General features: G+C 33.4%; 4 protein-coding genes across 4 annotated transcripts; all 4 read left to right on the forward strand.

Moving 5' to 3' along the window:
• The first annotated feature begins 352 nt into the window (after nucleotides 1-352).
• On the forward strand, nucleotides 353-2,959 carry PE11 (pectinesterase 11). The gene is made up of 4 exons (XM_089619524.1): nucleotides 353-790; nucleotides 1,432-1,620; nucleotides 2,145-2,380; nucleotides 2,465-2,959. Exons 1-4 carry the CDS (start codon nucleotides 419-421, stop codon nucleotides 2,649-2,651), a joined length of 984 nt encoding a protein of 327 aa, XP_089475650.1. The 5' UTR covers nucleotides 353-418; the 3' UTR covers nucleotides 2,652-2,959.
• A 2,207-nt stretch (nucleotides 2,960-5,166) lies between these two features.
• LOC149392328 (metal-nicotianamine transporter YSL1-like) lies at nucleotides 5,167-8,411 on the forward strand. The gene is made up of 5 exons (XM_089619523.1): nucleotides 5,167-5,909; nucleotides 6,026-6,120; nucleotides 6,209-6,346; nucleotides 6,435-7,179; nucleotides 7,595-8,411. The coding sequence occupies exons 1-5, from the start codon at nucleotides 5,391-5,393 to the stop codon at nucleotides 8,090-8,092; spliced, it is 1,995 nt and encodes a 664-aa protein (XP_089475649.1). The 5' UTR covers nucleotides 5,167-5,390; the 3' UTR covers nucleotides 8,093-8,411.
• A 4,426-nt stretch (nucleotides 8,412-12,837) lies between these two features.
• LOC149392329 (DNA polymerase epsilon catalytic subunit A) lies at nucleotides 12,838-14,038 on the forward strand. Its single transcript, XM_089618726.1, has 4 exons — nucleotides 12,838-13,071; nucleotides 13,190-13,314; nucleotides 13,419-13,558; nucleotides 13,698-14,038. Exons 1-4 carry the CDS (start codon nucleotides 13,020-13,022, stop codon nucleotides 13,834-13,836), a joined length of 456 nt encoding a protein of 151 aa, XP_089474852.1. The 5' UTR covers nucleotides 12,838-13,019; the 3' UTR covers nucleotides 13,837-14,038.
• Nucleotides 14,039-19,021: 4,983 nt separating this feature from the next.
• On the forward strand, nucleotides 19,022-21,475 carry LOC149392330 (eugenol synthase 1-like). The gene is made up of 5 exons (XM_089618899.1): nucleotides 19,022-19,470; nucleotides 19,593-19,727; nucleotides 19,822-20,065; nucleotides 20,684-20,887; nucleotides 20,970-21,475. Exons 1-5 carry the CDS (start codon nucleotides 19,288-19,290, stop codon nucleotides 21,134-21,136), a joined length of 933 nt encoding a protein of 310 aa, XP_089475025.1. The 5' UTR covers nucleotides 19,022-19,287; the 3' UTR covers nucleotides 21,137-21,475.
• The last annotated feature ends 328 nt before the right edge of the window (nucleotides 21,476-21,803 follow it).

A 21,803-nucleotide genomic window follows, 5' to 3' on the forward strand; every position in this document is an offset into this window, starting at 1 on the left:
ACAACCCAATTATAAAGTTAGGTCACCCTAATTATCTTTGAATTCTCATTCAAGACTTGGCGGTCACTCATCTGGAATTGGCATACATAAATCTAAGTTCTAACTAAGACTTCCTGAATATAATATCATATAAATCTCAATGTAATTACCTGTAACGCCGGCGACTTCTATACAAAGCAACCATGCAGTATTTACAGAAAAATTATGTCTAACCCATGTGTGTTTCTTTTCCACTCGTTTACGTAAAACGATCATCAAGTAAACGACTTCATAAACTCCCAGAGAATAATAGTAATAATAATATCTATGGCCTATAAAAAAGAATCAACAAAACATTCCTCTAGTTCGTGATCACATTATTAACCTAATTAATCAGACTCTCTCTCTATCTCTCTCTCAACATCAAATATATTTCAATATGGCTCTACCACTACAAATAATCCTAGTACTGCTTTCCTTATCCATATGGGTCAACGCCGCGTTGACCGGAGCCTCACGGGCGGTGCTGATAAGGGTGGACAAATCAGGAAAAGGCGATTTCACGAAAATACAAGCGGCGATCGACTCAGTCCCGGCCGACAACTCGGAGCTGGTGTTCATATCGGTGAGGCCCGGGATTTACGAAGAGAAAGTAACCGTGCCCGTGGAAAAGCCCTACATAACCCTGAGCGGCACAAAACCCTCGCTCGTCGTCGTGACATGGAACGAGACACAGAACGAAGGGATACACGATTCCGCCACCTTCTCCGTCCTCGCCTCCCACTTCGTAGCTCGCTACATCACCTTTCAGGTATAATCTACAAATAAAAAGAACAAATTTCCAAGTAATTAAGCCATTCAGATGATATATGTACAATCCTTTACGTTTGAAGTAAATTTGACCATATTTATATGGGTAATTTAGCAAAATAGCCAACTTAAACGTTGAGAATTGCTAAATAGCAAATGTTTGGTAAATATTAGGTAAATAGCCATTTTTATATATTTACAAACGTAAATATCAAGTAAATAGCCACTGCCATATTAAGCCACGTCATCATTTATGGCTATTTACCTAATATTTACCAAACTTTGGCTATTTAGCAATATCAAACGCTTAAATTGACTATTTTTCTATTTTTTTGTATTTATAAATAGCCGTGTCTATTTACTTATAAATAACGGAAGGTTGGCTACATAATAATTTTGTTATGTTTATAAGGCTATATATATATATATATATATATATATATATATATATATAATTTGGTTACGTAAATTTGGCCATATTTATAAATAGCCGTGACTATTTACTTATAAATAACGAAAGGCTAGCTACATAATAATCATGTTATGTTTATAAGGGTTATGTATCTAGCGAACCCTAAAAAAAATATTATTGGAAAGAGAAAGCTTAATTAATTATGAATCATATATGTATGTAATGAATAGAACACGTACGGGGTGAGAGGGAAAGCGGTGGCGTTGAGGGTATCGGGGGACAAAGCGGCGTTCTATGGCTGCGTTATACTTTCGAGCCAAGACAGTCTGTTGGACGACACGGGACGCCATTATTACAAGAACTGTTTCATTCAAGGCGCCACCGATTTCATCTGCGGTAACGCCGCTTCCCTCTTCGAGGTACGTACTATACTACAAATTCAATTAATTAATCTCCTAAACTTTTCATATGAATATCATTTTAATGAATTGTAAAGTTTGGAGCTAGTTGTGGTCATTTTTGGCTAACTACTTTCCTTAGTTTTTGTTTACATTAAGTCTTGAGTGATGACTTTATTTTTATGATAAAATACTCAATTCGTCGGGAAAAAAATCATCACCAAATAAATTCGTTGATCAAACATTCATATGCGCTGATTGTTTACATTTTTTTTTCTTCACGTGAACGACTGACAATTTAACCATAAAGATAAGGTCACTTGGGCGAAACGAAAGTTAGGCAAAAAAACGATCACGTACGTGTGCGAAGTTATAAAAACCCGTGGAATGTTGTGGGAAAAAAATTATTTTTTAGATGAGTCAACTATGGATTTGCTTACTAATAATTTTACCAATTTAGTATTTTTTTGGCTTAATTTTTAATAATTAATTAGCATGTTAGTTTATAAGTGACACATTTAAAAAAAAAAAAAAATTAAATATAGAGATGCCATATTCATTCGTTGGCGGAGGGAACGGGGTCGATAACTGCGCAACGAAGAGAGTCTCCGTCAGAGGAGACGGGGTTTGTGTTCCTAGGGTGCACCATAACAGGCGTGAGGACCGCCATGCTGGGCCGGCCTTGGGGCGACTATTCCCGAGTCGTCTTTGCCATGAGCTATATGTCCGCTTCAATTCTCCCTCAAGGCTGGGATGATTGGGGTGACTCTTCTAAACACAGGTACGTACGATACTACCTATTTTATATATTATTAATTATGATGATACAAATATGACTAAATTATTTATAATTGTATTTTTATAGCACGGTGTTTTATGGGCAATACAAATGCTACGGAGCAGGGGCAAAGACGTCAAAAAGAGTGAATTGGTCAAGGAACTTAACACGCAAAGAGACGGAACCGTTTTTGACCACAAACTTCATAGGTGGAAGAGCTTGGATTAGGCCTTTGCCAACTAAATTCAGGAGGGCTTTCAAAAACAAGAATTAATTATTTATGCGGAATATGATGTGATTATGATCACATACGTGCGTGCACACATAAAAAAAATATATATTCAAACTTGCTGCTTTTATCAAAATATGTCACGCAAATTGTTTATCGGTCCATACATGTATAGCTGGATATAAAAACGATTATTTATTTGTATTTGTGAAAATTCGATTCTTTAATCATACCAATTGCTATTGTGAAAAAAAACTACTAAGTAAACGTTAGACTTAATAGTATTTAATGACAAGTTATTTCCCGATTTAGGCCTTGAAAACTTGTCAGGAAAATAGTATTTATATGACAATTTCCCGATTTAGGCCTTGACGCTTTTATGATTTTTCAGTTGTTTCCCATTGTGCCCTTGAAGTTCATAGCAAGAGCACTCACATATAGTCATTAAGAAAAGACAATTATGTGTAGAAAATAATTATGTATAGCTATATATATTAACTCATTTACATGGTAGAAAATTTCAAAAAAGGCAATTATAAAAATAATACATATGGCTATAAAAAGTCAATTTGAAAAATAATACATATGGCTATAAAAAGTCAATTGCATTTTATGAAATAAGTGAATACAGATAATACCCAGGCAACTAATCTAGAAACAGAATATTAGAAGGGACCGATCCATGTCAAATTATATTTCATCGTCAATAAGAAACACAAAACGACAACATGAGAAGACAGTTTGTGTTCTTAGCGCGTGTCATTCTCATCTCATGTCCATTATTGCTTCGTCTACAGAAGATATACACAAAACAACTCACTCTTTCTATCAACTTCAACTTCATCTTTTTATTTAAATTAAAATAATTGTATCTGTAGTTATTTTAGTTATAAATTTAAAGATTTGCTATTAGCATATAAATTTCTATCAATGAGTTGTACAGTTTTTATTATTTAGGATAGTACACTTCACTAATAGTTTTTGACATTTTGAGTCAATGGTAATATTTGAAAAGTGATTTTAAAATTCATTTGCAAATTGTAAAATTATATATAAAACCTTTTGCTACAATCTTTCTGTTTGGCAGGAATCTTTGAAGGAGTTCTTTTTGTGATTTTACTCAAATCTTCCGAATTTGTTTGAATGTTATATATATTGAAATTAGAATTATTGTTCAACTTGCTTCATATATATATATATATATATAAAATCTATTCGTGAAATCTCATTTGATGGATACCGTACACCAAGTCTTAAAAAAAAAAGTCTTTACACGTTTCTGGACGGATATTAAATGGGTACTTTAATTAATTAGATTTTTTTATATTTGACTTTTATAAAAACAAACGAGATAAGTTTGATAAAATAGCTCTTATTTAACTACCAATTAAAACAAAAACAAAAAACTAAACCATGAGCGGGAGGGCGAAATGAAAGAAAATGAATACATGCATTTCGAAGAAGTTACAAAGTGAGTATTTGTTGTATTTAGTCAATTTTTTATCTATTTTTAAAGATGTAGATCAAGTTTCATTTTATTAATAAAATAGTCAATCAGATCGAAGTTAATTAAATTAATTTTTCAGTTAATTAAATTAATCTCGGCCTGATGGATTATTTTTTTAATAAAATGAAATTTGCACTATTTTTTGAAATCAAGGTGAGCAATTGAGTTATTGACTTAATTGTCCCTAAAATATATAAGAATACCAATGTCTGGAGAGAATTTTTGGTCTTTGAGTAAGGATATAACCTTGAGGCAATCGTATTGAATGGCGATCCTTCGTTGTCCCGTCCCCATCGCATGTTTTTTTTTGTCACATTGCGCTAAAACTCCGCTACCAGCCATGATATGACGGTTTTTATTCCATTTTTTCATACTTTGTAACATATCCACATACATGCTTTAATTTGAGAATAAGAATATAACAAATGTATTTGGAAACGAGTGATAAACTAGTAACTTTTGGTATCCTTCTCTTCCAGTTGCTCCATTTTTTCTTTCCCTTCTCCTCCTAATAGAGAATGGTAGTGATACGATACGTTAATCTATTAATTCAACTAAATCATTTTTATTCTTTAATTTAGATATAACATGAATAAAGGTAACCTAATCAATTTTTTTAAATATATATATATAGTAGCACAAGGATTGGCTCTACTTTGATTCTGAAAATAATTGTGAAAACACAAAACATATTTAATTATTTGAATTTATTTTGGATTTATATGGCATGGTGCTAGATGGGATATTTGACCTGTCTGTCCCATAGGAAGATGATTGTGAACGTGATGGAGGGTTTCTCTTGAAGATCGAAAGGAATCTACTGCTTCACACTTGTGCTAACTATGCTATAGTTGCAAATATATATATATATATATATATATATATATATATATATTATAAGTACTTATTTTTTCCATCCTTGATATATCATTTTCTACACAAGCAGGTGGACGATATACCATTGGACCCACGCGTACATGATTGAAACAAACACTGTAATATTACAATCGTCGAATATAAACCAATATTCTTTTTCATAAAGACTCTGTACGCAGTCCACGAAAATATTATCATAGTGACCTTTGAAATCGAAAAAAAGAAAGAAAAGAAAGGTCAATGATAAGAGTAGTGAGACAAGTAGTGGAGTGAGAGAAAAAGCAAGCCTTGAATATTAGCCTAAAAACTTAGCAACAAGTAGTATAAATTAATATACACCAAGTCAATAGTGTTACGTTTGAACACACAGATCATCATCAATCAGGAAAAAAAAAGGATCGATGATGAGCGGCGACGATCATGATCGCGACGAGGAAAAGAGAGAGGCTGACGTGGCGGAGGAGGAGGCTGAGGTGGCAGGCGGGTGGAGAGATCAGTTGACGGTGCGGGGAGTGTTGGCGAGCAGTGTGATAGGGACGCTGTATTCGATCATAGCCATGAAGCTGAACCTCACCACCGGACTCACTCCACACTTCAACGTCTCGGCGGCTCTCTTGGCGTTCCTCTTCATGTCGGCGTGGACGAAGCTCTTGTCCCGACTCGGCTACGCCTCGAAGCCCTTCACACGGCAAGAGAACACCATTATCCAGACATGTTCTGTCGCTTGCTACACGATCGCCATCTCCGGCGGCTTCGCTTCCTATCTTCTCGGCCTCAACCGCACCACTTACGAGCTCTCGGGACCCCAAAACGAGGGAAACTCTGTGCGCAGCGTCAAAGAGCCGGGTTTCGGCTGGATGTCTTCTTTCCAAATCTTGGTTTCCTTTGTTGGCCTCTTTGTTCTCATTCCCCTCAGAAAGGTTCCTTTATTTATTATTCATTCCTCTTCTTTGATAATTGATTTTCTTTATTTGATCATGTAGAGTGTGGAAACCACGTGCCATGAAGCTTTTTATTTATTTTTTTATTTTTACAGATAATGATAGTGGACCTAAAGTTGACCTACCCAAGTGGTTTGGCAACGGCAGTTCTCATCAACGGTTTCCATACTCGTGGGGACAAAATGGCTAAGTACGTTATTTGTGTTTAATTAATTATTAAAGAGCATTTTATATGCACAAAAAAGAGATTAATGGTTATCTTGGTATTCTTTATTCAGAGAGCAAGTGGGGGGTTTCTTGAAGTACTTTTCACTGAGTTTGGTGTGGGGATTCTTCAAGTGGTTCTACAGCGCAATAGAAGAAGAGTGTGGGTTCTCACAGTTTCCCACTTTTGGATTGCAGGCTTGGAAGAACAGGTACGTCCTCTTAATGATCATGATCGTCATTAACTCACTTTAATCATAGATCATGCTGATATATTAGTGATCATCTTGGGGCACGCAGTTTCTACTTTGATTTCAGCACAACGTATGTGGGAGCCGGGATGATATGCTCCCACGCGGTGAACCTTTCACTGCTTTTGGGCGCCATCCTCTCGTATGGAATAATGTGGCCTCTCATATCCAAGCTCAAAGGCCAGTGGTACTCCGAGAGCCTGGAAGAAAGCGACATGAAGAGCCTGTACGGCTACAAGGCGTTCCTCTCCGTGGCTCTCATCCTGGGCGACGGCCTTTACAACTTCGTCAAGATCATAGTCTCAACAATCATCAACCTCCGCCGCCAACACCAGCAGCAGCAGCATCAGATCAGACAGAGACAGAACAACGTGTCAGAGGAAAAAGGGGCGGAGGAGGCCAAGCAGAATGCGGTGTTTGTGGGGGAGACGATACCGATGTGGGTGGCGGGGACGGGCTACGTGGCGCTGGCAACGACGTCGGTGGTGATGATGCCGTTGATGTTCCCTCAGCTGAAGCGGGCGTATGTGGTGGTGGCATATGTGCTGGCCCCCTCGCTCGCCTTCTGCAACGCGTACGGGGCGGGACTCACTGATATCAACATGGCTTACAACTACGGGAAGGTGGCCCTCTTCATCCTGGCTGCCCTCACCGGGAAGCAGGACGGCGTCGTGGCCGCCATGGCTGGTTGTGGCATCGTCAAGTCTGTCATCTCTGTCGCGTGCACGCTCATGCAAGATTTCAAGACCGCCCACCTCACCATGACGTCTCCCAGGGCCATGTTCGCTAGCCAGGTTCATACCAACCGTTAACTAAAATTCAAACGAACCAATGATCTGGCGGTCTCCTCTCTATTATATGTCTAAATACGTTAAACATACAGTTGTAGTGATTCCACGGCTCCTCTAGCAATCGATTGATGTCAATCATATTAACTATGGTATCTCGAGAGTTAATAAGACCATACGTTATTTTAATGATTAAAATCTATTCATGAAAGTACAAGAATTTCTTCTTCACACTAGCTAGTCTCTAATTATTCCTCTTATTTATCTTTTAGCTAGTTTTTAAGTATTACATCTATGAAGTATACGAGGTTCTATCTGAAAGGAAGTAATTCGCAATCTTATAATATATAGCACGTAACGCGTGTTAGTTCTCATTCTCTTTTAAATGTGGGATTCCTAAAAATATAAAATTACTATACAGGTGATCGGAACGGCCCTAGGGTGCGTGATTGCGCCATTGAGCTTCTTCTTATTCTACAAAGCATTCGACATCGGGAACCCGCACGGGGAGTTCAAGGCGCCGTACGCGCTCATATACAGAAACATGGCCATCCTAGGAGTGCAGGGCTTCTCGGCGCTGCCACGTCACTGCCTGCAGCTATGCTGGGTCTTCTTCGCCTTCGCGGTGGCAGTCAACCTGGCGAGAGACTTGTCACCTTCGAGGATCGGGAAGTGGATGCCGTTGCCGATGGTGATGGGCGTGCCGTTCCTCGTTGGAGCATACTTCGCGGTGGACATGTGTGTCGGGACTTTGATAGTGTTTGTGTGGCACAAACTCGACTCCAACAAGGCGGAGCTCATGATTCCGGCCGTTGCATCCGGCCTCATTTGCGGCGAGGGCATGTGGATTCTTCCCGCCTCGGTCCTCGCATTGGCTAGGGTCAAACCCCCCATGTGCATGAAATTCTTAGCCTCCTAGCTAGCTACCACCAAAAAAAAAAAAATACATAAAGAATAATTGATTGGTGTGTGAAATTGATGGTTTTATTCTTGACAGAGACGAATCACGGATGAGTATCGATCGGAGAAGAATTTAACGGACTTTTTTGGACGATAGTAAAAGCTCTAATTGTCTCGTCACTTCCCTTGAGTTTGGCTGCTTTTGTTTGTTTCATATGCCATTCTTCTATTTTTCTTCTACTTCGTCATCATGGAGAATCTACTTTGGTGTAATTTGATGGTCCGAAAGTGATGTTAAGCAAAGAGAATCAGAGTCAAACTTGTTTGTTGGCTACCGTATATTACCTCCACTTTCATACAAAGCTTTATTTAAACTATAGTGACAAATAAATAAATAAAGTAATATTCCAATTAGATGATAAAAATAACGAAGTCTACGTGGATACTCGTAGTACGTTACTTTGTTAATTATTTAGAGCATCAGAACTAAAAAAATATGACCACTACTTTAAAAACAGTATTTTATCTATTATATTATTGAAACAATTAAGTTAATAGCTAAATAATTTACCATATTTTTAAAAAATAATCGAAATTTTATTATATTGAAAAATTAGCTTACCGGATCGAAATATATTAATTAACCGATTAATCTTAAAATTAATATTTTTGAAACTAATAAATTATTTATAATAATTGTCAAAAAATTTAATCTTGTTGTTAATTTGACATCGCAAGTTTGATTATTTTGCTGAAAATTTGAAATTTTAACTATTTTACTAATTAATTAATTTTAAATAACAATTTGTACAATTTTTCTTACATATTATATATATAAAATAAAAAAACCATCCACTCAAAAAAACATTGCTCAATAAACAGTTTTTTTTAAGACACTAGACATGTTCATTCGAACTTTTTTTTTTATCAAAAAATATAAAAATATCTCTAAAAAATATTAAATTCATTTTTTTTAAACTTAAATATTTCTGAACATATTTTTTCATATTTTTTCTTTCAAACTAAAATATATTTATTATTGAGCGTTATAGCTGCTTCTTGTATATATATATATATATATATATATATAACTAATTATAATTGTTCGCACACACTCATTACAATGTCCAGACGAAAATGCCCTTATACATTTTCGAAATTACAAAAAAACCACTGAATAACTATAACCTTTAAACTTTGCAAATTACAAAACTGCCATTAAGTTATATAACCACACAGTTATAGTACATTGTGATATAGCTCACATTTCGTTAATTTCTTGTAAATAGTCAAGTTAACTTATTAACATATTAATAAAAGACATTTAATCCAGTCAAACATATAAAAAATGTAGTTAATAGACTGTCACGTATGCAAGTTGGCTATTTACTGGGTGGCTTCTTTAGCCAATTTTTTGAAAAAAAAATCCCGATTTCTCTAAAACTCTCCGCGACCGAGTTCAAATTACTCTTTAACATTACACTATACATTAAACAAAATTATGATCTCTACCAGTTATACTCTGTCTTGAAGAATCACTTTCTTTTTTTCTCGCTCTATATCACATATAGATCCCATATTCCTATTCTTATTTTCAAACTTTTACTTGCCTCTCCGAACCTGTAACTACACCTCTTCAAACCTTAGCCTTAAAAGCCAGTGCCTATGTTTAGTAGAATCAGGTAATCTCCTCTTCACCATCAGCACTACTTTTAATCGTCTGTAAATACACAGAGCAAATAGATAACAAAATTGTTTTCATGAACAGCATTAGCCTATAAAATATTACTTTAACTAGCATGACTATAATAGACATCTCTATGACTTTGATAATTACTTACCAACTTCTACTAAACAACTTAAAATTATTTCATCCAACGTGACGACGCTCTTCAATGAAAAGGACAAAAAACTCCCGTTGAAAAATCTGACAGAAATTTGTAACAAAGCACAAGTATTCCAATTTCAACTACCTTCGCCAGCAACATTCAAGTTGAAACCAATTGAACCAAAAATATTAAAATCAAGAGAGTAGAGGTCCTTAATCAACATTATTTTAAGATGCATAGCTGTATCTTTTTTTCTTTTTCTTTTTTATTTTTTTGCTGGAAACATAGTTGTGCCTTTTTGGTCACTTCTCGATGGGGGGCTTTTACCATTAAATAAATTAAGAAACAAAAAATGGTAGCATATCTATCCAAAGAAAAATCAGGAGCATAATTTGAGATAAATAAATTGTTTGTTTGAAATTTCACACAATTAGCTCTCCGTGAAAAAAGAACTTCACTAATTAAGAAATAAAAATGTCAAATTCATTGATACGTTTACGTGAACCAGAAAAAAGAATTTAGCGAAGTCAAGCTTATGATTTGGAGATTAGAAACTTTATTGGAAAATAAAGCAAAAACAACTTTAATGTTGAATTTTTAAGTAGAAATAAAGCTTAGGTCAATAATTAGATAGAATACAGTAGACAAAAAATAGGATACGTACCACAAGAAGATGAATAAATATATACCAAAGACTGAGCTTTTTTGAGCTGGGTTGAAACTTGAGAGAGCTTATGATGAAACTGGAGTTAGAAACTTAAGCTTGAGTATGAACAATAAGAAAATTAGTGGCGTGTTGGAGATCAAGCAAGCCACGATTGTCGTTGATTGGGACATCAAAATAAATCAGAGGAACAAGAAAGGACTTACCTCGAAGAAGACTAACCTAAAATAAGAAAACAGAGAGAGAGGATCTGAAAATAGAAGAAACGAGAATGATATAGAGAATAGAAATGGCCTCAACGAATTGGTTTTTTTTTTTTTTTTTTTCTATTTTCTCCGGTAAAGTTTAATTTGGTCTAAAATATGATTTAGTCACTTTTTTTTTTTTAAGGCAGTTTGGCTGCAGTGGGGATTGAACCCACAACCTTCACACATGAGGTGGTGTGGAATTACCACTACGCTATCTTAAGTATCACCTTTTTTTTTTCTAAAGTTTAATTTGGTCTAAAATATGATTAAGTCACTTGTATAAACATAATTTTACTTTTAACAATTTGCATCAATAATTTATGTCAATTGTTGATATAAATGTCAATTATAAATATCGATTATTGATATTTATGTCAACAAATAAAATATTAAAACTTATGTCAATAATATATGTCAATTATTGATATTTTGTTAAGAGTAAAATTATATTATATAAATAATTTATTATTATTTTTTATTAAATTAAAATTTTGATGGAAAATGAAAAAAAAAATTATCAAATAATAATAGTAGTTGAGAATGGAGAAATCTTTAGGTTATTTTTTGGTGTCTTTATAGCTCAATTGTCGGTGAATTGTACACCGTGGGATATTTCCTAATCTAACGGTTGAAAATATAAACTGTAATATGTCGTTTCATTTAACCGACTACGAACTCTGCCATTTCCGGGGAAAAAAAAGAAAAAAAAAACTCTGCCATTTTTTTAATCTTTGATGTGGGCCTGGGCCACGAGATTTAGAGTGCTTTTTTTAATTAAAATATGGGCTCAACTACATAGATATTTTTTTACCAGAGATTAGAATACGTTGGATTTTTCTTTTGTTTTAGTTATTGAAAAGAAAAATAATATTTGTATTATTGATTGAAAAATACATGTTATATATATATATATGTTAGAATATTAGTATCATTGATTTTAAATATTTTCAAGCTAAGTAACAAAATACAATTTCTGAATGAGTAAATTGATTGTATTTTAGTTGTTATTAATCGTCATTTGCTAAACATTTGAAAATTGAATGCTTGTTTTTTTCTTTCAAAAATTGTCCTTTTTAAAATAAAATTTTACTATGTATTATTGTTCGATACAAAACACTAAAATAAATTATTTATATAATTAAATTTAATTGCAATTATCTGAAATATATATATACATATATTATCAATTTGTATACCTAAGTATATTTACAATTATATAAATATTTTGCTCAATTTTATAAATATTTTGCTCTCATATAGTTGTCAATTAATTTTTTATTATATGATATTCATATTTGAATATTTTAATGTGTTGTGTATTTCGATAATATTTGACTATGTATTATTTATTATGAGAAGAAGTTTTATAATCGATTAATTATATATATAATTTATCATCACAAATATACATTAATTATTTTCGCGGCAGCGTATATATAGTACAACGAGCCATTTTGGCCTTTTTCCATTCGCATGACGCGTTTTTTTTTCTCCCTAAACCGCGATAGTTCCACTGTATTTTTATACATTAATATCGAGCAAAAAAAAAGTATATTATGTATTAATAGTATTTAATACATCTCTTGACGCATGCCATAATATTTACGTGGCGTGAGATATGGTTGCCATGTAAGTAGACAGATATTTATCTTTTTGTCTTTTCTTGATGCGCAAGAAACGGACATGTCGTTCTAGATTAAGTAACATATATCCGGTGTGACATATTTAACCTTTATATATTTTGACATTCGTTAAGCTACGTTGGTCCCACATTAAAAGAAACTAGTTAGAGCCTGCTTTGAGAAACTTTGTAAGCTGTGGGCAGGTATTGGCATAGTGGCTAATTTTTCACAGCTAAAACTATACAAAAAAAATATATATTATGCATTCAAATTAAAGTATATTTAAGTATGCATTCAATTTTATAAATAAAAAAATAGATAAACTATATGTGTGATAAATTAAAATATATAAATATTTATCTTATAATAAATATCTTATACAAGATGGATAAGATCAAAAGAGGAAAACATTTAGCGAGATAAGATCCACTCACCAGTATATATAACACACAAGCTTCTCTCAAAACGATTTCAGATATAGAGCCTAAAGGAATATACAACAAATCCCTCAAAAAAAAAAAAGGAATATACAACAAATCCCTCAAACAATCTTTTGTGTTTTGAAAAATCTTGATCAAACTTTATGGGTTCTCTAATGTCAGGATGGGACTCACCAGTCCTTAGATGCAAGTCAGGTACGTAATTAAAGATATATGTACAAATATATCTCACTCGTATATTTGCAGCTTTAGAATTTTTTATTTATTTTCACATCTTAATTTTGAAGAAAACTGAGTTTGGTGTTCTTTTCAGACACATACGAGAGAAACCGGTCTCTAACAAACGAAGATATCACCGCTTATTGGAAATCAAAGCATGAAACAGCTGAAGAACAAGTTAAAGAAATCTCTAACCTTTCCGACTCAAAAAATGAACAGGTTTTTAAATAAGTACCTTTTTAAATTTATTTATATCAAAAATCGTCACACATATGGTACGTATCTATATTGATACATAATAATACTTGATACATGTACGACAGAAAGTCGGCGACATTGAAGAGTTCACGTTTAAGAGATCAACCTCTTTGCCTCATGAAAACGCTATAAGAAGTAATATTAAAAAGGATGGTCTCGACGATGATGACAAAAGCATGGATAAAGTCGTTAAGAAAAAAGGCTGGTAAGTATATTAATCACGTTTAAGAGATCAACCTCTTTGCCTCAATCTGATATAATGAATATGTTTTATACTAATATGTTATAGTAGATCGTGTGTTTATTTGATTATTAATTACTTTGTTGGATCTCTCTTATGTAAGGTGGACTAGAAGTAACTGGGCGTTTCTGAACGAACCGCCAGTGATTGAAAGCACTTCAAACAAATACGTCACTCAGTTCCACGTGGCGGCTTTAGCGCCTTCCAAACCACACGCCGGTGCCGGAATCGCCACTAATTGATCACCACCACATCTATCGCTGTGGAATTATATACATGTATACTATAATTAATTATATGTGAATTTTTTTTTTTTTTTGGAAAGGATAATTAGCATGTATACTATTATAATAATGTTTCACATATATAGGGTAGTGCGACTTTTTCATAAATTTTGTGTTTGATTTACAAGCCTATGATAATGCTACCGATCTCTTATGATAATGTTACCGTTTTCTATAAGTTTTAACAAGTGTAAAACATAATGGAAGCTTAGCCAATAATGATAGATCTAATTACCGTAAATAACCTTTGATTCCGAATATGAATGTCTTTGTATCTTTACCTTTGGGATTGCATGTGTCTTTCAATCAAACTTGGAAGACGCATTAAATTGTTAATCATATAGTATGTTAGTAATACATTATTTTATACCGGTTAAATTCAAGTTCCTGAAACAAAGCTTATTTAGTCTTTTGTTTCTTAATTTATCAAGTGACCGCCTAACCCCGAGGTTCTGATTTTACGGATATATCGAATATCGACGGATATTTTATCACAATTTTAATAGCGACTACAGATTATATCGGTAATATATCGATGATATATCGATTATCGACGGATATATCGACAAAAATCTTATAACAAAATATAATAAAATATGTACCACTATTTATATTTTTAAATTTTTAATAAAACAATCAAATTTAAAATATACCGGTAAATTTTTTCTTATAGATATACATTATTAATATTTACATTAATTTCTCAATATTTAAAAATGTAATAAAATAATTTTTTTTAAAAAAAATTGTTATATTTTTCTACTACATTATAAATATTCTTTAAAATAATAAAAAATAATAGTATTATATATTTAATTATTTAGTCTATTAGTATAGATATTATATATATATATATAATACGTTATTTGCCATACATATATTTATATGTATTATAAAATATAAATAAATTTTTTTTGATAATATCATTATACTAAGTAAAATTAATAAGTAAAAGATATAAATAATAAGAAATAATAAATAAATAAAATAAAGAAAAAAATAAAATAAAATAAAAACAAAAACAAATAAAACGATATTTTCAAATTTGGACGATATTTTATCGATATTTTGGATTTTTTAACTACTAAAAAATATCGATATTTTATCGATTTATCACCGATATTTATAAAACGATAACGATTACAACGGATATTTTACCAAGATTTTTCAAAAAACGATATATCGACGATATATATTTTGAACATACGGTATAACTTATCCACATATTTAATAATCAAATTTGTTCGACAGAATTTGGTGGAGTGCATGATCATTTCTTGATCACTTTATTAAGTTGTGGGGTCCAACGTAATAATAGCTATAATTTGTTGTATTAACGTGTTTGTTTGTTGATTTGGAGAAAGATTGTGACTGATTTATTAAAATATAGCGCGTCATGTCTGTAAATAAGAAAGAGATAAGATATTCGTGCCCAATGAGATCGTGAAGCACAAACTTTAACTCTTATGCGTGCAAAAGCAGTTAAAGATAACCATTCACTATTAACTAAATAATTAAAAATATAAATTCCAGCAACAACAACAACAGCTAATACAAAAACTTTAACTCTTGGCAAATTTACTTTTAACTTTTAATAGATTATAATGATATAATTTCATTAGATAAATCTATATGCATATAACGAAAGTTTATCCCACATCCACACGAATAACATGTTGATCGATTCTCTCTCTCTCTCTCTCTCTCATATGCTTTCCTTTCCTCATTATTCATTTTATAGTTTATACCTTAAGTTATACCGTATAAAATTGGAATTATTTCATGAACTATAGAAAATAGAAACCAATATCTCCAATATATAATAAATTTTTATTTATTTATTGTCGCTCGGATCCAAGATATTAATATTTAGAGTTGCTTTGTCGGTTGTGGGGGTAACTGGTAACATCAAAACCTAACACAATTTGAAGCGACTAAAGCCATTAGTCAATGGTGGGGTCACAGAGGTCATCTCAATTCTCAAGTATGTGTCGTTTTTTAATGATTGACTGTCGTATGCTTATGGGCTGTCACAATAACATCCTAGGCCTTTGGGCCAAGTTATTAACACAAGTTTCTTTCTTGAAGGCCCTAAGCCCATTGAATGCACGAGGTCAACAAGTCAATATTTTCATCATAATCTGACAAGGGAAAATTTCAAAGATACATGCTCAAATTCGAAATTTAAAACAACTATTTGACATTGAGTTAATATAATAAAAAAAAATTAGAAAAATAGCCAACTTAAACGTTTGACATTGCTAAATTGCCAACGTTTGGTAAATCTTAGGTAAAAAGCCGTAAATAATGACGTGACCTAATATACGTAGGTGACTATTTATCTAAGATTTACGTTTGTAAATACATGAAAATTGATATTTATTTAAGATTTACCAAACGTTTAAAAATATCAAACGTTTAAGATAGTTATTTTCCTAATTGACCCTTAAAATAATAATGAGAGGCATAGAAGGAGACACAAATAGAATGACAAACATGTAAATTCAAAAAAAGAGATCTGAAATTATAGTTTCTGGCAACTGTTGTAGAAAGTACGACAATTGCTAAAATTTAAAGATTCGAAAGATATACGATATGAGTGCGGAAAAATAAATAGACACTAAAGTTGATAACCCAGTTCGGCAAGTCATTCATATATCTGGAGGACCTTTGTATAAAGGATAGTCCCACATCGACTGAGTATTACGATCATGGGCTCTTTACAAGGCTTGTGGGTTACTCCTCTAATTACCAAGCTTGGTTTTAGATGGAACCCCACACCTTTAAGATGGTATCAGAGCGGGGCCCATTCTCGATTGTGGGCTACCTGATCGGGCCTATACTTCACGCTTCCAGTGTCTGTGCCAATGTGTGCCTGTGCCTGTGCGCGTGAGGGGGTGTATCAAGGATAGTCCCACATCGACTGGGTATTACGATCTTGGGCTCTTTATAAGGCTTGTGGGTTACTCCTCTAATTACCAAGCTTGATTTTAGATGGAACCCCACACCTTTAAGATGGTATCAGAGCGGGGCCCATTCTCGGTTGTGGGCTACCTTATCGGGCCTATACTTCACGCTTCCAGTGCCTGTGCCAATGTGTGCCTGTTGCCTGTGCGCGTGAGGGGGTGTATCAAGGATAGTCCCACATCGATTGAGTATTACGATCATGGGCTCTTTATAAGGCTTGTGGGTTACTCCTCTAATTACCAAGCTTGGTTTTAGATGGAACCCCACACCTTTAAGATGGTATCAGAGCGGGGCTCATTCTCGATTGTGGGCTACCTGATCGGGCCTATACTTCACGCTTCCAGTGTCTGTGCCAATGTGTGCTTGTGCCTGTGCGCGTGAGGGGGGGGGGGGTATCAAGGATAGTCCCACATCGACTGGGTATTACGATCTTGGGCTCTTTATAAGGCTTGTGGGTTACTCCTCTAATTACCAAGCTTGGTTTTAGATGGAACCCCACACCTGGCTCTGATACCATCTTAAAGGTGTGGGGTTCCATCTAAAACCAAGCTTGGTAATTAGAGGAGTAACCCACAAGCCTTATAAAGAGCCCAAGATCGTAATACCAGTCGATGTGGGACTATCCTTGATACTTTGCCCGGTGAAAATCAATTTACTATGATAACACAGTACAATAAGAATTTACATATAAAGACTCATTCGCTACCTACCCACCCTACGTCTATCCCCTAGATTCTCACATAATATCTATCCCGAGATTTCTAAATGTGTATCACAAAAATTTGAATGGAAAACCTAACCTCGTGCTACAAATACAATTAACTGTATACATGCAACAAAGCAGAGGTAAAAACAACTTAAAAGCTTGAACACAGGTTATTCTAAGCTCAGCTAATCACTCGAATAAATCTCTCATAAGGTGTGAGTGAAGATGATGTGGTTTTGACATTTTTATAAAGAAAATTAGGTCTAAATGATTTTTAAAGTAGGATAGGAGCACCAGCCTATTATATCACCAATCCATATTGGAATCCTACTTCAATTATGAATAGAAAGTCCAAAAATGAACGAGTCGTAATTGTCGCACAATCTGTTACAATAGAAACTGTGACGCCTATTATATACCACGATTCTTTGACTATTTTTCCAACATTAAATTGTCGATTAATGAACAACAAGATTGACTATATATGTCTGGTGAAACTAAGGATCAAAATATCATGATATATCGTTGTTTCGCTGATATATCGATACCGATGAGGTCTCGGTAAAGTATTAGCTATAACTGTTATCGTTTTATAAATATAGTTAAAAAAAATCAATGATATATCGATATCTTTTAATAATTAAAATAATCAAAATATCAACAAATATCGATAAAATATCATCCGAATTTAATTTGTTTTATAAAAATATAATGAACAATTCGTTATTTATTTTTTTCTTGATTTTTTTATTTCTTATTATTTATTCTTTATATCTTTTACTTATTGATTTTATTATAATTTTTAATACATATAAATATATAAATGACAATACCTATTTATATGTATATGTTTATAAGTAAAATAAAAAATCAAGCTTTTGAATATATATATATATATATATATATATATATATATATATATATATATATATTCCATATATATGCATATATACATATAATTATCATAATTCTATATTTTAATAATGTTTAAAATATAATATAAATTATATCATTAATTCATTATACGTAAATAATAATCAATAATATTTGAGTTTATTTGTTGTCTTCAATACGTAGTTTTTGAGAATTATTTTATCGTAATAATAAATAAATATTTTATATTTTGGATTTGAAGACATATATATTTTGAAATTTTTTTTGTTGTAAGATTTTTGTTGATATATTGATGGATAGTATATATATATATATACCTTCGATAGTCAGTGTTGATATTAGATATATCCGTCAGAAACAAGCCTCACAAGCTCAACCAACCCTTTGCTGCCCAATTAAGCGACTTTGGTCATCATTTAGCTGTGTTTTTTTAGAAGAAAATAATTTAAATAATTAGAGAACAAAATAATTCGTCCCATCACAACCACCAAACTAGTACAAAAGATTAAAGATAATTCATAAATTTAAAAAGAATAGAAGAAAGAGAGCATAGAAGGCTAACATCCTTGGACTATAAAAGGGAACGATCATTGAACAAAGCTTAGATACTTGAAGAAGAGCACTCATCATAATTTCCATTATTACCATATTCCCACTAAACACACACAAAAAAACACTTTAAGAAAAAGACTCATCACAATTTCCATTACCTAATCTTTCCACCAATCAGAAAAAGACGAGACACTTTTAAACAAAAAAAAATACAAAAACCACCATAAATTCCATCACCTTCTTCTCCGCGCCACCAAACCGAAAGAAAAGACTTACAAAAAAAAAAAGAAATGGCTGAGAAAAGCAAGATTTTGATAATCGGAGGAACCGGGTACATCGGAAAATCTGTGGTGGAAGCGAGCGCAAAAGCCGGTCATCCCACATTTGCCCTCGTCCGAGAAAGCACGGTCAACGATGCTGCCAAGTCCGAACTCATTCAGAAATTTAAAGACTTGGGCGTCACTTTGGTTCATGTACGTAGTTTTGACCTATTGATATATATATATATATTTTTTTTAATAGATGACCTATTGATATTACGTTGTGTACATGCATGAGTGACATGTCCTTTTTGTTGTGTCAATACTCATTATAGGGTGACATGTATGAGCACGAGAGTTTAGTGAAGGCGATCAAACAAGTTGACGTGGTGATATCCACCGTGGGATTCATGCAACTTGCTGATCAGGTCAAAATCATCGCCGCCATCAAAGAAGCTGGAAATATTAAGGTGTGTTTGTATTTTAAACATAGAATAATTATCTCTCTAGTACAAGTTTTGATTATTGTTTGAAGCTATTAATTTCTTCTTCTGAAATTTTCAGAGATTTTTTCCGTCGGAGTTCGGAACGGATGTGGAGCGTTGCAACGCGGTGGAGCCGGCGAAATCGTCGTTCGCGGTGAAGATTCAGATCCGCCGCGCGGTGGAGCAGGCGGGCTTACCGTACACCTACGTGGCCGGAAATTGTTTTGCCGGCTATTTTTTACCGACTTTGGTCCAGCCAGGACGCGGACTCATCTCTCCTCCTAGAGACAAAGTTACCATCTTAGGAGATGGAATCCCCAAGGGTAACTAAAATTAACTTTTACTATATCTGTGATTTTTTTTTACTGGTTTATATTTTGGTCCAACCTTAGGCAAGGGAGGGGTCAAGTTTGTTACATTTTATAATTCAGGAACCTAAAGATAATTATAATCTTGTCAATAATATGTTCAATCAAATATCCACTAGATTATCAATGTTTAATCCAGACTAATATAGATATAGTGTAAAGTCATTATTCTTATTAGGATCATGAATGCTTTATATCCTCTTCAAATTGGGTCATAAAAAAAAACCCTTAAACTAAAAGATATGTGTGTCAACTTAAATCAGCTCATATTTTTGTAAGGCCACTAATTATAAACGATCAATAAAACTAAAGGAATTATTGGAATTTTCAGCTTGTAATCAATTATTAAAAAAAAATACTAATTATTTGTTCTTCCGAGTCCCTCAAGCTCAAAGAGCCCCACATCTTTGTGTGTATATTAAATTGCTTTCTTTTGTACGTTGTTGCATTTCCACTGGATTTCAAAACTTTACTTTTTTTTTTACTAAGGCCTCAAACAATAATTCAGAGACGGCTCTGAATCCTATTGGAATGTGACACATTAATTCTATATTTTTGTTTGTGAGTATATAGCTGTTTTCAACAAGGAAGAAGATATCGGAACGTACACAATAAAGGCCGTTGACGATCCGAGAACCCTGAACAAGACCCTCTACATTAGGCCTCCCAAAAACACTTGCTCGTTCAACGATCTCGTGGCGATTTGGGAGAACAAGATTGGCAAAACCCTAGACAAGGTCTATGTTACCGAAGAGCAACTTCTCAAAGACATCCAAGGTGCTTTAACGCAAGTACAACAATGACAATCAATCCTTTTGTAACCCATGCAATATTAAAGTGACATGTCGTTTGTTCGCAGATTCGCCGATGCCGATCAACGTGATGTTGGCCATAAACCACACGGTGTTCGTCAACGGAGATCTCACAAACTTTGAGATAGAACCTTCGTTTGGGGTCGAGGCTTCCGAGCTTTACCCCGATGTTAAATACACCACTGTCGACGAGTATCTCGGCCAATTTGTTTGAAAAATAAATATTGGACAATATTTAAACTTGTTACAAAAACTACGCTGTATAAAAAAATTAATAAAATAAAAACTGAGTACGTTCAAGATGCTGGTATGTACTTGAGCGGACTGGTTGTAATTTTCTTTACCGTTTTTGCTATAAAATTTGAAATTGGTATGTACCTGAGATAATGTTATAACTTATAATATGGGCAATAACATTTCAACCTCTAGGAATGAAAACAAATGTCAAATCTCTTTCATTCATCTTCTTGAGATTTATCTTACTCTTATGCAATGGAGGTTATTTGGATATATATTGTTCATTTTTTCAGTGAAAAGTATGGAGGTAAGAATGTTGGAAAGGAGTTTGAAAGACCAACCTCGGTAGTAGTTTTTTTTTTTTTTTTTTTTTTTTTTTTTTTTAATATTAGCTACAAGATAGTTATGTCACAGATCTTGAATCTTGATACAAATATATGACAGCAGTTACTATTTTTATTTTGCGCTTCAATTTTGGTTTTAATTTGATTTAAGGAATTGGGGTTAAGTATAAAATTTACCACCGATTTTCTGGTTTCCCGCGCGAAACCGTATCTTCTTTGATCGGAATATCCCACCTGGAGAAATACTGTGGCTTCAAAAGTCAAAGCTTACGATCTTTATCGTATATATGTTATTTACAT

This window comes from Urtica dioica, chromosome 7 (assembly GCF_054948205.1).
Source record: "Urtica dioica subsp. dioica isolate 48M chromosome 7, U.dioica_male_clone48M_v1_H2, whole genome shotgun sequence".
NCBI lineage: Eukaryota > Viridiplantae > Streptophyta > Magnoliopsida > Rosales > Urticaceae > Urtica > Urtica dioica.

What these genes read in the sequence shown, in the direction of transcription:
- LOC149392329 (XM_089618726.1), top strand. Translation starts at nt 13,020, where the DNA reads ATGGGTTCTCTAATGTCAGGATGGGACTCACCAGTCCTTAGATGCAAG. An exon ending in CCGACTCAAAAAATGAACAG is followed by an intron (nt 13,315 to 13,418) that starts GTTTTTAAATAA and finishes CATGTACGACAG; the next exon opens with AAAGTCGGCGACATTGAAGA. An exon ending in GTCGTTAAGAAAAAAGGCTG is followed by an intron (nt 13,559 to 13,697) that starts GTAAGTATATTA and finishes CTCTTATGTAAG; the next exon opens with GTGGACTAGAAGTAACTGGG.
- PE11 (XM_089619524.1), top strand. Translation starts at nt 419, where the DNA reads ATGGCTCTACCACTACAAATAATCCTAGTACTGCTTTCCTTATCCATA. An exon ending in CTCGCTACATCACCTTTCAG is followed by an intron (nt 791 to 1,431) that starts GTATAATCTACA and finishes TGTAATGAATAG; the next exon opens with AACACGTACGGGGTGAGAGG. An exon ending in ACGCCGCTTCCCTCTTCGAG is followed by an intron (nt 1,621 to 2,144) that starts GTACGTACTATA and finishes AATTAAATATAG; the next exon opens with AGATGCCATATTCATTCGTT.
- LOC149392328 (XM_089619523.1), top strand. Translation starts at nt 5,391, where the DNA reads ATGATGAGCGGCGACGATCATGATCGCGACGAGGAAAAGAGAGAGGCT. An exon ending in TTCTCATTCCCCTCAGAAAG is followed by an intron (nt 5,910 to 6,025) that starts GTTCCTTTATTT and finishes TTATTTTTACAG; the next exon opens with ATAATGATAGTGGACCTAAA. An exon ending in TTGCAGGCTTGGAAGAACAG is followed by an intron (nt 6,347 to 6,434) that starts GTACGTCCTCTT and finishes TGGGGCACGCAG; the next exon opens with TTTCTACTTTGATTTCAGCA.
- LOC149392330 (XM_089618899.1), top strand. Translation starts at nt 19,288, where the DNA reads ATGGCTGAGAAAAGCAAGATTTTGATAATCGGAGGAACCGGGTACATC. An exon ending in AAGAAGCTGGAAATATTAAG is followed by an intron (nt 19,728 to 19,821) that starts GTGTGTTTGTAT and finishes TGAAATTTTCAG; the next exon opens with AGATTTTTTCCGTCGGAGTT. An exon ending in AGGAGATGGAATCCCCAAGG is followed by an intron (nt 20,066 to 20,683) that starts GTAACTAAAATT and finishes GTGAGTATATAG; the next exon opens with CTGTTTTCAACAAGGAAGAA.